The 12318-nt window shown below is 46.3% G+C and overlaps 1 protein-coding gene across 1 annotated transcript in view; it reads right to left on the bottom strand.

Annotated features, from left to right (window-relative positions):
• Positions 1-12318, bottom strand: part of LOC102846330 (monofunctional C1-tetrahydrofolate synthase, mitochondrial-like) — a 247301-nt gene that overhangs the window by 66009 nt on the left and 168974 nt on the right. Inside the window, exons 26-27 of the mRNA XM_006882798.1 lie at positions 11437-11537; positions 10777-10954 (exon numbers count right to left, since the gene is read on the bottom strand). Of these exons, the coding sequence (XP_006882860.1) occupies positions 10777-10954; positions 11437-11537 (279 nt within the window). The remainder of the gene's footprint in view (positions 1-10776; positions 10955-11436; positions 11538-12318) is intronic.

The raw sequence follows: 12318 nt of genomic DNA, 5'->3' as shown, positions 1-12318 counted from the left end.
AGCCCAACCTCCACTGACAAGTTAGATAGGTGTGCTTGACACATCTCCTGCCCGAAGGGGAGAATTTTACCCTTGAACTAGAATCGCTCCCACAATGTTCCTGAAATGCTGAGAAAACGAAGGCTGTCCTTAAGACATCGGTCTCATCTCATCTGAATTTCCGTCAAAGTCTGGAGTGACAGAAGGAGTCACTTCTCCTTGACTAGCCCATGATTTTAGGTGAAAGAATGCCTTTCTAGAAACTTCTGAGGAAGCTCTGGGGGCCTAGTGGTTAAAAGAGTTGTACTACTAACCCAAAGACACACGGTTCAAATCCACCAACTGCTCTGCAGCAGGAAAATGGGCAACCGCCTTCTGTGTGATTTACAGCCTCTCAAGAAGCCACTAGAGGGTCAGTAATGAGTGGATGGCACACAGCCTTCTGCCATGGTAATATTCGATTTTTCAAGTTAAAAGAAAGAATAAACGAAATGTGGGGAATCCCTGGAACACCCGGTCACTGAACACATTCTCATCAGATGAATTTCTATCACCACAGAGACCAAACAGGGCGTAGTGCAGGCGTGGCCCGGTTCACCAATGGATAAGCTGGGCACTCTGGGAGCGGAGGCTACCTCTGACAGTGGCAAGGAGTGGCCAAGGGCTCTCAGGCCCTGGTGAGACCCCAAGGGCAGTGGGAGTGTGTGACAGGACAGGCAGGAGAAGACACACACACACACACACACACACACACACACACCAGAAAGGCAGAGGCCGACAAGAGTCCAGTTTTAAAACAGATCCATTCATGGAAAATCTAAAACCAGCGCCATGGGTTCCGCTCTGGCTTACAGTGACCCTAGAGGTCAGAGAACTGTCCCAGAGGGTTTCCAAGATTGTAAATATTTATGGGGAGCTCTGGTGGCCAAGTGGTAAGGATCTGCACTGCCAACCCCAAGGTGAGCAGTTCGAGATCATCGGCAGCTCTATGGCAGAAAGGTGGGCAATCTCCTCCAGTGTGGTTTGCAGCATCTGACAACATGCTGGAGGGCCAGCGATCAGTTGGTTTCCACTCACACACCACACAACAGTATTTATGGAAGCAGGTGTGTACATCTTCTGGAGAAGCTGGTGGGTTTGAACCGCTGACCTTTGAGCTAGTAGCTGAGTACTTTAACCAAACACCTGATGTGTTTGCAGGAAGGGGAGGCCAAGTAGGGGGTGGTAAGAAAACATGGAGTTGAGTCCTGGGAAGAGGCCAGGGTGGGACTCGCTGAAGCAGTTCAGTGTGGACAATTAAATAAGACCAGAAAACTGTGGGCCCAGGTGGACAGAGTGGATCTGAGGACGGGCAGGAGGGTCAAGGGGAGGTCAAAAGCACTGAGGGGAGACACAGCCCGAGACAAGGACAACAAAAGGAGGGGCAACCTGTCTCCTTGGGGTTGTTTTCTCTGTCCTGGCTCTGACATTATTACAAAATTAAAAAAATCCATACAGATAGAGGCAGTAATACCATATTAAGTTTTAAAATTTCACTAAAATACACCACACACACACACACACACACACACACACACACACACACGTTAAGTTGAGAGCTGCATTTAAACATATTTTTATTTATTTAAATTTTGAGGCTCTGGTTATGTTAGCCCTAAGTCAAATTAAAGGGCAGCTCTCCAAATCCCACACTGACTGGCCCAAGTTCAAGGTAGAATCTTTAGGAAACCTAAAACAATTCCTCAGTCACCCACCAGGGAAAACCACGCTGTCTTAAAAAGAACAGCCTGGAGCAAGTGCTGTAAACATGTGGGAAGAGAGAGTGCAAGAGTTCAGGCATCACTGGGGGCTGGGACCTGGGCGGCTCCCCCGCGTGTTCTCATCCCCTTCATCCAGCGCCCACTGTGATCAAGAGAAAGGCATCCCGCAAAGAACAGGAAAGACCTTTTGCTAAAAAACAAACACGCCACTGCTTGCTGTCAGGGCTCCACCTCAGAGCGTTTGAGGAGTTGGAGGAAGGCGACTGAGATGATGTTCAATCTCCACTCCTGAGTTAACAAACAACATTTGGACTCCAGTTTGCAAGCTGAATTGCCACATGCTTCTTTGCATAAACAACTGCCCTATCTTTTCTCCCACGGAGAAGCGAGTGGATTTGAACCATGGGTCTTAGGATTGGCAGTGCAACTTCTTACCACTAGGCCACCAGTGCTCCCTTAAAGTAAACTGAGAACCAGAAGAGTCAATGAGTACATGATATATACTTCTTCTTTAAATTTATGTCTGTAACAAAATTTATCCCTGAGGCCCAAGAGAGGGAAACAGGGCCCATGAGTTACAGTGTTTCTGTGGCAGCCTTTTGGGCCAGTACCAGCCATGGGGTGGGGCTAGCACTGAATTTGACACAGCTGCAGAGAACATGATCTTTTTAAGGGAGTATGTGAGCATCAAAGGGCTGAGAGGAAACGTTGCACAGTATATAAAGTGCAAGTATATGAATTCTCACAAGGAAGACGTCTTTTGCTCAGTTAGGCCTCTGTATTCCACCCCATGTTTTAAATTATTGTTCTGAGTCAGTCAACAGCTGCCTCACAATCCCCCATCTGCTGCTGAACTAGAAAGAAATTAGCTAAACTGAGAAAGGAGGTGCCAACTGGGTCCTGTAAATCAAGGCTGCTTAATTCCATTTCCAATGCTGAGCATGGCACAAAGTTCACGTCTGCTGTTCATACGGGTGCTAAGAGTTGTATTCCACTCAGGATCTTCTAGCAACAATGAAAGTCCATGTTTCCTAGAGCTTAGCACAGACAGCCAAGCCCGAGGTGCAGCCGGCTTCCTGCTTTAGCACGACTCTTATTAGAAAACCTACACCCAAGTCATAGTTTATAATCAACCGATATGAATTTGAAAGCTGGAGAATGGAAAGAAAAAAAAAAAGACAGCAGAAGACCTGAAGTATTTGGCTTACGGGTGAGTGAAGGATACGTAATATACCGACTCAGTCTCAGAAGACATACAACCAGAACATTCTCAGGAGCAAGGTGGTGACGTTCTGACCTGCTTACCTTGGACCTGTCACCTGGAATGACCAATCACTAGAAACACACACACGTGGCAATAGAGGATTGGTGCAAATGAGGGAAAGTCATGGTGAGAAAACGGGAAAACATCAACACAACGGGACACAAGAATGTGCTTAGACCCAGAGGCACACGGTTCGAATCCACCAGATGCTCTGCCGGGAAAAGGAGGGACAATCTCCTCCTGTACCAGTCAGATCTGATTTGACAGTACACTCACACACACACAAAAAAGAATGTGCTTAGAAATATCAACCATCATAAACACGGCTGAGGACTGGGCACTGCTGTTTTGTTACTCAGAAGGCACCCGGGGCTGCAGAAGGTCACTGAACACAGCCTTCAATATGGATTCCATCTCAGTGCCAGGAAAACAACAATTGTCACCACTGGACCAATAGGCACCATCATGATAGCTGGTGCAAAGTCTGAAACTGTCAACAACTTCTTACTTGAAGCCACAATTAATACACGTGGTACCGGCAGTCAGGAGATTAGGAGACAGGAAAGTCTGCACTGCGAGAATCTGCAGTCAGGGACATGAGGAGCAATGGTGTTAGTTTAAAGATGAAGGTTTGCCTGATGTCAGTCACAGTCTTTTCAGTCACTTGCTGTCCATCTGAGATCTGGACAATGAAGAAAGATGACAGAAAAGAGATCAGTGCCTTTGAGCGATCGTGTTAGAGAAGAGGCCTGAACATCCCATGGACGGCCAAAAGAACAAACAAGTTTGTCCTGGAGAAACCGCAGCCAGAGTGCTCCGTGAAGGCAAAGATGATACAGCTTTGTCTCACATACTTGGGATGTTGCTGGGAGAGGTTATTTCATGGAGTGAGGGACATCGTGCTTGGAAAGGTGGAGGGTCAGGGAAAGAGAGGAAGACCCTCCACCACATGGAATGACACAGTGACAGCAGGAAGGGGCTTGAGTGTTTCAGAGATTGTGATCATGGCATAAGGACAGGACAGGGCTCAGATCTGTTGTTCACAGGGTCACCGAGATGTTCTTGACTCAACAGCACCTAACAACAACACGGCTGAAGCAAACTCAGGGCAACTAACTCCCACAATTCCTCTCTCGTGGCTCCTCTTTCCTTCTGGGTTTGAGCTAATTTCTAGCACACAGACTCAGCAAACCGGAGCTGATTTCACATTTCCCCAACCACCAACCACCCTGGGTGGCTTTCTTCTGCAACCTGAGAAGAGGGCGGGAAGAGATAAGGAGGAGATAAGACAGCACCAGTCTTAGAGTGAAAACACTCTAAGTGGAAGGAAGTCTGGAAGGTTCACAGGCGGCCAGAGACACCAAACAGGAGGAGGGCTGGCCGCGAACGTAAACCCTTTCTTCTTGGTTGAGCAATCCCACACCCAGCAAAACACGAAAGGGCCTGTGTGTAGAAGAGAAAGGAGCAGAAGGGCTTCAAAAGAGGTTTCCTTAGCTCCTAAGGTTTCACCAGAACTGAATTTGCAAGAAATCAGGGAAAAACTGCAAGGAGGGGAAGAAATGGGTGTGGCCTGTGGCACCCTGTATGAGGAGCTTATTCAAGCTAATGCTAATTTCTGCACGGGCACAGCTCACAGGAACCGAGTGTCTGGTCCAGATCACCTTTCACAAGAAAGTGGCTACTGCCAGCCAGCCAGCTACGCAAATGTGGTGCGTTCCCTGATGCACATCAAAGTTATGTTTGTACTAACTATATGATACTCTAGTAAGTGGGCAACAGCATTATGGAACAGTTAAAAAGAATGCAAGACATTTTATAACATTAATTGTAATTAATGTATGTCTAATTAACCCTTCAACAAACAGAAGCTGCCCTTGATATGCTCACCAAGTTGTACCAAGAAATCTAGAGGACAACCACCTGGCCAACTGACTGGAAGAGATCTGTATTTGTACCCATTCCAAAGAAGGGTGATCCAAAAGAGTGTAGAAATTATCGTACACTATCCCTGATATCACGTGCAAACAAGATTCTGAAGATTACCCAAAAATGAATGGAACAGCACATCAACAGAGAATTGCCTGAAGTGCAGGCTGGTATTAGAAGAGGCCGTGGTACTAGGGATATTATAGCTAATGTCAGATGGATCTTGGCTGAAAGCAGAGAGTACCAGAGGAATGTCTATCTGTGTTTCATTGACTATGAAAAGGCATTTGACTGTGTGGATCACAACAAATGGTGGCTGACTCTGAGAAGAATGGAAATCCCAGAACACTTGATTGTGTTTATGTGAAACCTGTACTTGGACCGGGAGGCTGTCATCAGAACACAGCAAGGAAACATACATGGTTCAAAATTGGGAAGGGTGTGTCCTATCTCCATACCTTTTCAATCTATATGTAGAACATATTATCCAAGAGGCTGGGCTCTATGAGAAGAAGTGTGGCATCAAGATGGGAAGCGGTCTCATCAACAACCTGCATTATGCGGATGACACAACCCTGCTTGCTGAACTGAAGAGGACCTGAAGTGCTTGCAGCAGGCCAAGGACTGCAGCTTCAATATGTATTGAGGCTCAATATCAAGAAAACAAAGATTCTCACCACTGGGCTGACTGGCAGCATCATGATAGATGGTGAAGAGATAAAGATTGTTAACAGCTTCAGTTTGCTGGGCTCTACAAGCAACACTCTTGTTACCAGCAGCCAGGAAATAAAAAGATGAATTGCATTGGGAAAGACTGCTGTCAAAGACTTCTTCAAAGTACTGATGAGCAATGATATCAGTGTGGAGACTATGGTGCACTTGATATAGGCCATGGTCTTTACAATTACTTGCTATACACTGGAAGGCTAGACAATGACTAGGGATGATAGAATTGATGCCTTTGACCTGTGGTGCTGGAGAAGAGTATGGAATATACCATGGACTGCTAGGAGAAGAAACAAGTTTGTCCTGGAGAGGGTGAAGACAGGCTGCTCCTTGGAGGCAAGGATTCTGAAGCTTTGTCTGACATATTTTGGACGTGTTGCAAGGTGGGATCAGTCCTTGAAGAGGGACATAATGCTTGGGAGGGCAGAGGGACAGTGCAGGAGAGGAAGACCCTTGATGAGGTGGATTGAGTCAGTGACTGGAGTAATGGGAATAGGTATGTTGGAGACAGGATTGGTACAAGATAGAGCTTTAGGCCTGTTTGGGCTATTGTACATGGGGTCGCTATGAGTCACAGACGACTCGATAGCACATAACAACAACTAACCCTTCACTATCTTTCCCTTTACCATATTTATCTATTGATTCCTTTTTATCCCTCCTTCTCATCCCTAGCAAGCATCCAAGATTGCCTGTGTGTAAACCTCTCCTAAGGTTTTTTAACAGCAGTGTCACAGCAAAGTTATCTTTTGGGGACTGGTATGAAAAACCCCAATCATTAGTAAATTTTAAAATAGAAAAAAAGTGTGAGAATCACCAAAATGTGACATGAAGACATGAAGTAAGCATGTGGCTGGAAAGGCCCCCAAAGACAGTTTTGCTACATAAACCTTCAATTAAAAAAAAAAATCCCCCAAACAATGACAACTAAAAAACGACACAGAAACAGACACACACACACACACCCACACACACCCATAAAGTGCAGTAAAGTAAAATGTACCTGTGCGTTTAAAAAACAAGGCTGAAAATGGCTCTAAGAAGTTCTTGCTAATGACTCTCTCCTATTGTTGCAAAGTCAGGGGCGACTCCTAGCTGACCCTCCAGAGAGTTTTCAGAGGGTGTAAACTGCGTAACAGGAGACTGCCCATTTTTCTCCTGTCAAGCAGCTGGTGGATTCGAACCACCAGAGGCGCCACTTTTTTGGATTGGCAATGAGACTCTCTACCCACTAGGTCACCAGAGCCAGGATGATGAAGTGAGAAGCGAGCCAGAAGCCCCACTCACTGGTCTCTCATAAACTGTTGTGCTCACGAGGCAGCGGAGAAAGGCTAACTAAACAACATCAATCACGTAGCAGCTCAGGTTTAATCTGTGGGGTAGAAAGGAGAAGAGTGTGCTGGCCAAGAGGAAGGAATCCTGGCCATTAGGGCCCTATCCAATCCAGGCCTCTACCCAATACAGGACTGTAGAAGACATTAGTATAAACTGTGCTCCATTCACAGTAGAGTAGACAGTTTAATAGCATTATCTCCATGAAGAATGAGACTTGTGGGGGAAAAAAGAATTACACTATCACTGGAAAGGAAGAGGCTTCAACTGGGATTCCTCCCTGTCTGAGGCAACCTCACATACAGCATTTCTTCTGCTTACAGTTCTTTACACCCCGCTGGTTTCCCTGAAAACAACTGCATTCTGTGAAATCAGTCATTAAAAACCAGCTCCCAAAGAGACAAAAAGCCCATTTTTGTCAAAATGGTTAGAGCAATGGGTCAGAGTGTGAGATGTGGAGGACAGTTCATGGGCGGGAGTGGATAGTGAGGACACCGAGCTGGCCAGGCTCCCAGGGACACAGCCGCCCTGTGGCTAGTGGTCGTCTGATATGCCAATCATCTATGACGCTAACATCTCCAGTTTCAGCAAACACACAGCTTAGAATCTGAACGTTTATCCTTATGTTGCATCTAACCTCTCTTTTATCCTCCCCAACTCCCATACTCATGCCCTGCCATTACAGGTCCTTACAGATTTTGCCTACTTCTGTGACAACCTAGAACATTCTACTCCTTCTCTCATAAAACCTTTCAACATTTTATTAGCTCTACTAAGCTGAAGGGTCCGATCTGTTCTTTAAGCTCCTCCTTCTATAAGCACTACTATGTTTGCACAGGTTGTTCAGGCTGGATTCTGGACCCCTCACCATCCCTGTCATCCTTCTTCTCAGTGTGCAAGTGGGTCCCTATCCCTTTGAGCCTTATCCTCTCTCTTCTGCCAAACATGCTTTTGAAATCACTGCTCAAGGACACAGCAGAACAATGGCCTGCCACTCCATAGGCTCTCTCAGTGGAGAGGTTAGTGTTTCCGAGCCTCAGCTTTCCTACCTGTAAAATGGGAGACTAGTAAGAGTCTTGCTCAATGCGGATGTGAAGACTAAATAAGTGAATATCTGCAAAGTAAATAGTCATGCCGCGGTATCCAATAGCCCCCCAACAGTAGGAGCCTCAATAGCCAGGTTCCCCTCTATCAGCCTCAACTGCACGGTTAAGATAACATCGTGATGATGCTGACAGAGTCCAGGGCTCACAGGAGATGCTGCTGCGGAAGGATCCAGTCTGGATGGGAAAGCTGAGGGACCCATGACATCAGCATCAGCCATGATGCCAGTGACAGACTGATATAACCGGGAGGGACACAGGATGGGGAGTGGAAGCTTTCTATACAGAGGCTGGGGATCTAGGGTCACAGAATCTCTTAGAGGACAAGTCCACCACCCAGAGCAAGAGCCAAAAACATCAGGATGGAGAGAGTCCGTGTGGAAGCAGGAAAAGAGTCCGAGAAGGTGAGGTATCAGGAAGAGCGGAGGTTCTTGTTGAAGCCTCACCCCACCCTTCCTATGTTTGAGAAAGATAGCTGAGATGGACAAGGAAAAAAGAATTAATGTGCTCGAATGACTGACTGGTAAAGAAAACGGAATATATTACGAACCGCCAGAAGAACAAACACAAGTCTTGAAAAGAGTTCAGCCAGAATGCTCCTTAGAAGTGAGTCTCATTTCTCTCGGGTGAGTTATCAGTAAGGGGCCAGAACTTTGGAGGACACCATGTCATATAAAGGATTAGCAAAATACAGAGAGACCCTCAAGGAGACGGACTTGTTTTTCTGTTGTATACCGTAGAGTCAAAACCGACCCAGAGCTGACTCTCCGGTGGGTTTTCAGAGACAGTTAATCACATGGGAAGACACTGCCCATCCTTCTCCCACAGAGCAGCTGGTGGCCTCGAACTGCCAGGCTTCAGGATATCAGTGCAGCTTCTTGCCACTAGAGCTCCCTGAGACGGACTTGGTGGCTGCAACAACAGGCTCAACCTTAACCAGACTGTGACATCAGTGAAGGACCAGGGAGTGTTTGTTCAGCTGGACATAAAGCTGCTATGAGTGGCAGCTGACTTGACTGCATCTGACAGTGACCCTTGTTCTCTATCGAGTCTCCTCTTGATGGTCTGAGACAGAAGTGAGCCACCAAGAACACAGCTTTGGGGACAAAGAGCTGAAGTCTTGCCCTTGGCACCCGTCCTTGACAAAGGCTTTAGTTACCTCTTTCTTTCTTCAACTGCCAAAAGAAGAAACAGGTGAGTCACGGAGAAGGTGCAGCCAGAGTGCTCCCTGGAGGCAAAGATGATAAAGCTTCATTTCACACACTTTGGGCATGTTGCTAGGAGAAGCTGTTCCTCAGAGAAGGACATCGTGCTTGAGAAAGTGGAGAGACAGTGAAGAGAGGAAGACGCTCAACCAGGTGGGCTGACACAGTGACTGCGGTGTGGGCACAAGTATGTCAGAAATGACGAGGATGGCGCAGGATAGAACAGGGTTCAGATCTGTTGTTTATTGGGTTACTATGCATCATACTCCACTCAACGACATGTAACAACAACAGCAACATCATCTTAACTTTCCTTCCTTACTTGTCTAATCTGGGAAACAGAAGGATAACATCATCAGTTCCATCCAGCAGAGATGTTAGAATTATTGGCCATTCACTTGCAAAATTACAGGCCTTCAAAAACCGTATGTACATAGAGCACACCTTAGACTAGCACTTAGACTAGCAGACACAGCAATTGAGACCGAGATCTTAGAAATGGAAACACAAAGGAGGAACAGTTGTAAGCAGACAGTAGTGATTGGAACATGGAATGGGAGAAGCATGAATGTAGGAAAATTGGACATGGTTAAGAAAGAAGTGGAACGCATGAGTATTTACACACTAGATATTGGCAAGATGAGATGGCTTGGCATGGGACATTTTGAATCATACGATCATATTGATCTACTATGCCAGGGATGAAAAGGTGAGAAAAATGGGGTTGGTTTCATATTTAAAACAGTCATTTCTAGATCCATCATAAAATTCAATGTGGTGAGTGACAGGATACTATCTATATGCATACAAGGAAGTCCAGTGAATACCACTATTGTTCAAATATATGCACCAAAAACTAGAGCCAAAAAGGAGGAAATAGAAGATTTATACCAACTTTTGCAGTCAGAAGTTGATCAAACAAGCAATTAAGATGCATTGATAGTAATGGGCGACTGGAACTCAAAAGTTGGGAACAGAGAAGAAGGATCAGTAGCTGGAAAACACGGACTTGGTGAAAGAAATGAGGCTGGAGACAGAATGGTAGAATTCTGCACATTCTAAGATTTATTCATTGCAAATACCTTTTATAAGAAACATCAACGCAGGCTATACACATGGATTTCACCTGATGGTAGGCATAGGAATCAAATTGATTACATTTGTGGAAAGACTCCCTGGAGAAACTCAATATCAGCTGTGAAAACCAGGCCAAGTGTTGATTGTGGGACAGATCAGCAACTACTCATGTTAGGATTAAAGAAGTTAATACATGTGAAGTGCCCACAGACAGGACACATCTTCCTCAGTGGGAGCCTCAAGAGCAAGGTGACATTACTGCCTTGTGGAGGCAGCAAAGGCGGGAAGGACTACCACAGGCTCGGGTTGTTGTGACAACAGTGACGTGGGACATGGCTAGGGTTCAGGACGTGCCAGACATCCTCATCATCTTCAGCACTGCCACCCTGGAGGTGGTGTCTTACCTGGACGTCGTACAGGAACTGGAAACGACTTCTCTTATTTGCGGCTTCTCTCACGGCTCGAGCCAGGTCCACCGAGCCCTTCCCACCAACCGACCAGTGGTAGCAGGGGACGGCGTCAAAGGCGCCCGCCCGCTTGGCCAGCTCACACACCAGGTCGATCTCCGCGCGGGTGTCCGTCCTAGAGATGGAAACACTCGTGCTTTTACATCTGTTTTCATTTAGAGGCGTGTTTCAGGAAAGACTGTGTAGATCCTCGTTGCCAGACACTGAGTATATTTTCAACATCAAAAGTGGTTACACTATATTTTAATCAATCACATTTAAAGAAAAGCATGGTAGAGGGGGACGGAATTTTTAGGGAACAACACAAATATTTTACGTTGTTAAAGGTTCAATGGGACAATTCCATGACACATCTTTGATCACCCACTGTCTTAAGACAGAAATGGTAGTGGAAAAAATATCCCCAAAACTCAAGGAAATGGTAACTGCCTCTTAGAAACTTCATTTCCCTAAGAACTCTTCTGCTAGAAGAGAGAAAGCCACATTTTCCATGCACCTGACCCTGAAGCACAGACACCAGAAGCCCCTGGACACAAAACCAAGTTCCCAGGGAAGCCTGGCAACAGGACCAACATTAAAGCGGGAGGTTGGACTTACTTGAAGACGTTCAGAGCCACCACGACAGGAACCCCAAAGAGCTGGGCGATCTGGATTTGCTTCTGGAGGTTACAGCAGCCATCCGCCACTAGCTGAATGTTCTGGAAGGCAAAGAGAGCCCTATGTACTGCGTCCTATGAGCCTGCCAGGTTACCCTCACAGGGCCGCTCTGGAAGCTTCCACTCTCATCTCTGCTTTTTTTTCCATTGCCCAACAAGCTTTGCAATGGGCCATCACTGAGGTGACCCCTTCTGACAGTGACCCCATGTATGTCTCAGCAGAATGATGCACTATGGAGTTCACAATGACTGGTATTTCTGAACTCAACGTTAAACCTGTCTTCTGAGGCACCACGGGATGGATCTGAACTTCCAACCTTTTGGTTATCAGCTGAGAGAATACCTGTTTGCACCACCCAGGAGCTCTTTAAGAAGAACATGAATGACTTTTTTCCTCCAAGAAAGATGATTGCACAGAGGAAGTTCATTTCAGCACAATTTAGTGGGTCAAATGGAGCTGCAGGCAGCAATCTCTGCAGCTGGGTGGCCAATGCAGGGCCCACGGCCACATCTGGTAGGCTTCGAACAGAGGCCCTCAGCTGCGGGGCAAGGAGGGCTGTCTGGGTGCTGCTAACAGATGTCCTGTAGGAGCTAATGGGATACTCTGCAGAAAATCAGTCTATTCACAATGGTCAAGCAACTGAAGAAGGTTAAAGCTAACTGCTCACTACTTCAAAGGAACTACACAGTAAGGGATATATCTTTTACTTTTCTGTAAAACGCTGGTCTGTCTGATACTTCTCTAAATCTGAACATTCAGATTAAGACAGACTAGGAAGAAGGACTGGCCATCCACTTCTGAAATAGCAGGCCTCTGAAAACC

The sequence above is a fragment of the Elephantulus edwardii genome, unplaced genomic scaffold (assembly GCF_000299155.1).
Source record: "Elephantulus edwardii isolate Elephantulus edwardi_28Jun2011 unplaced genomic scaffold, EleEdw1.0 scaffold00024, whole genome shotgun sequence".
Lineage (NCBI taxonomy): Eukaryota > Metazoa > Chordata > Mammalia > Macroscelidea > Macroscelididae > Elephantulus > Elephantulus edwardii.
Note: the sequence above shows the minus strand (reverse complement) of the source record. Positions and strands in the feature narration are given on the sequence as shown.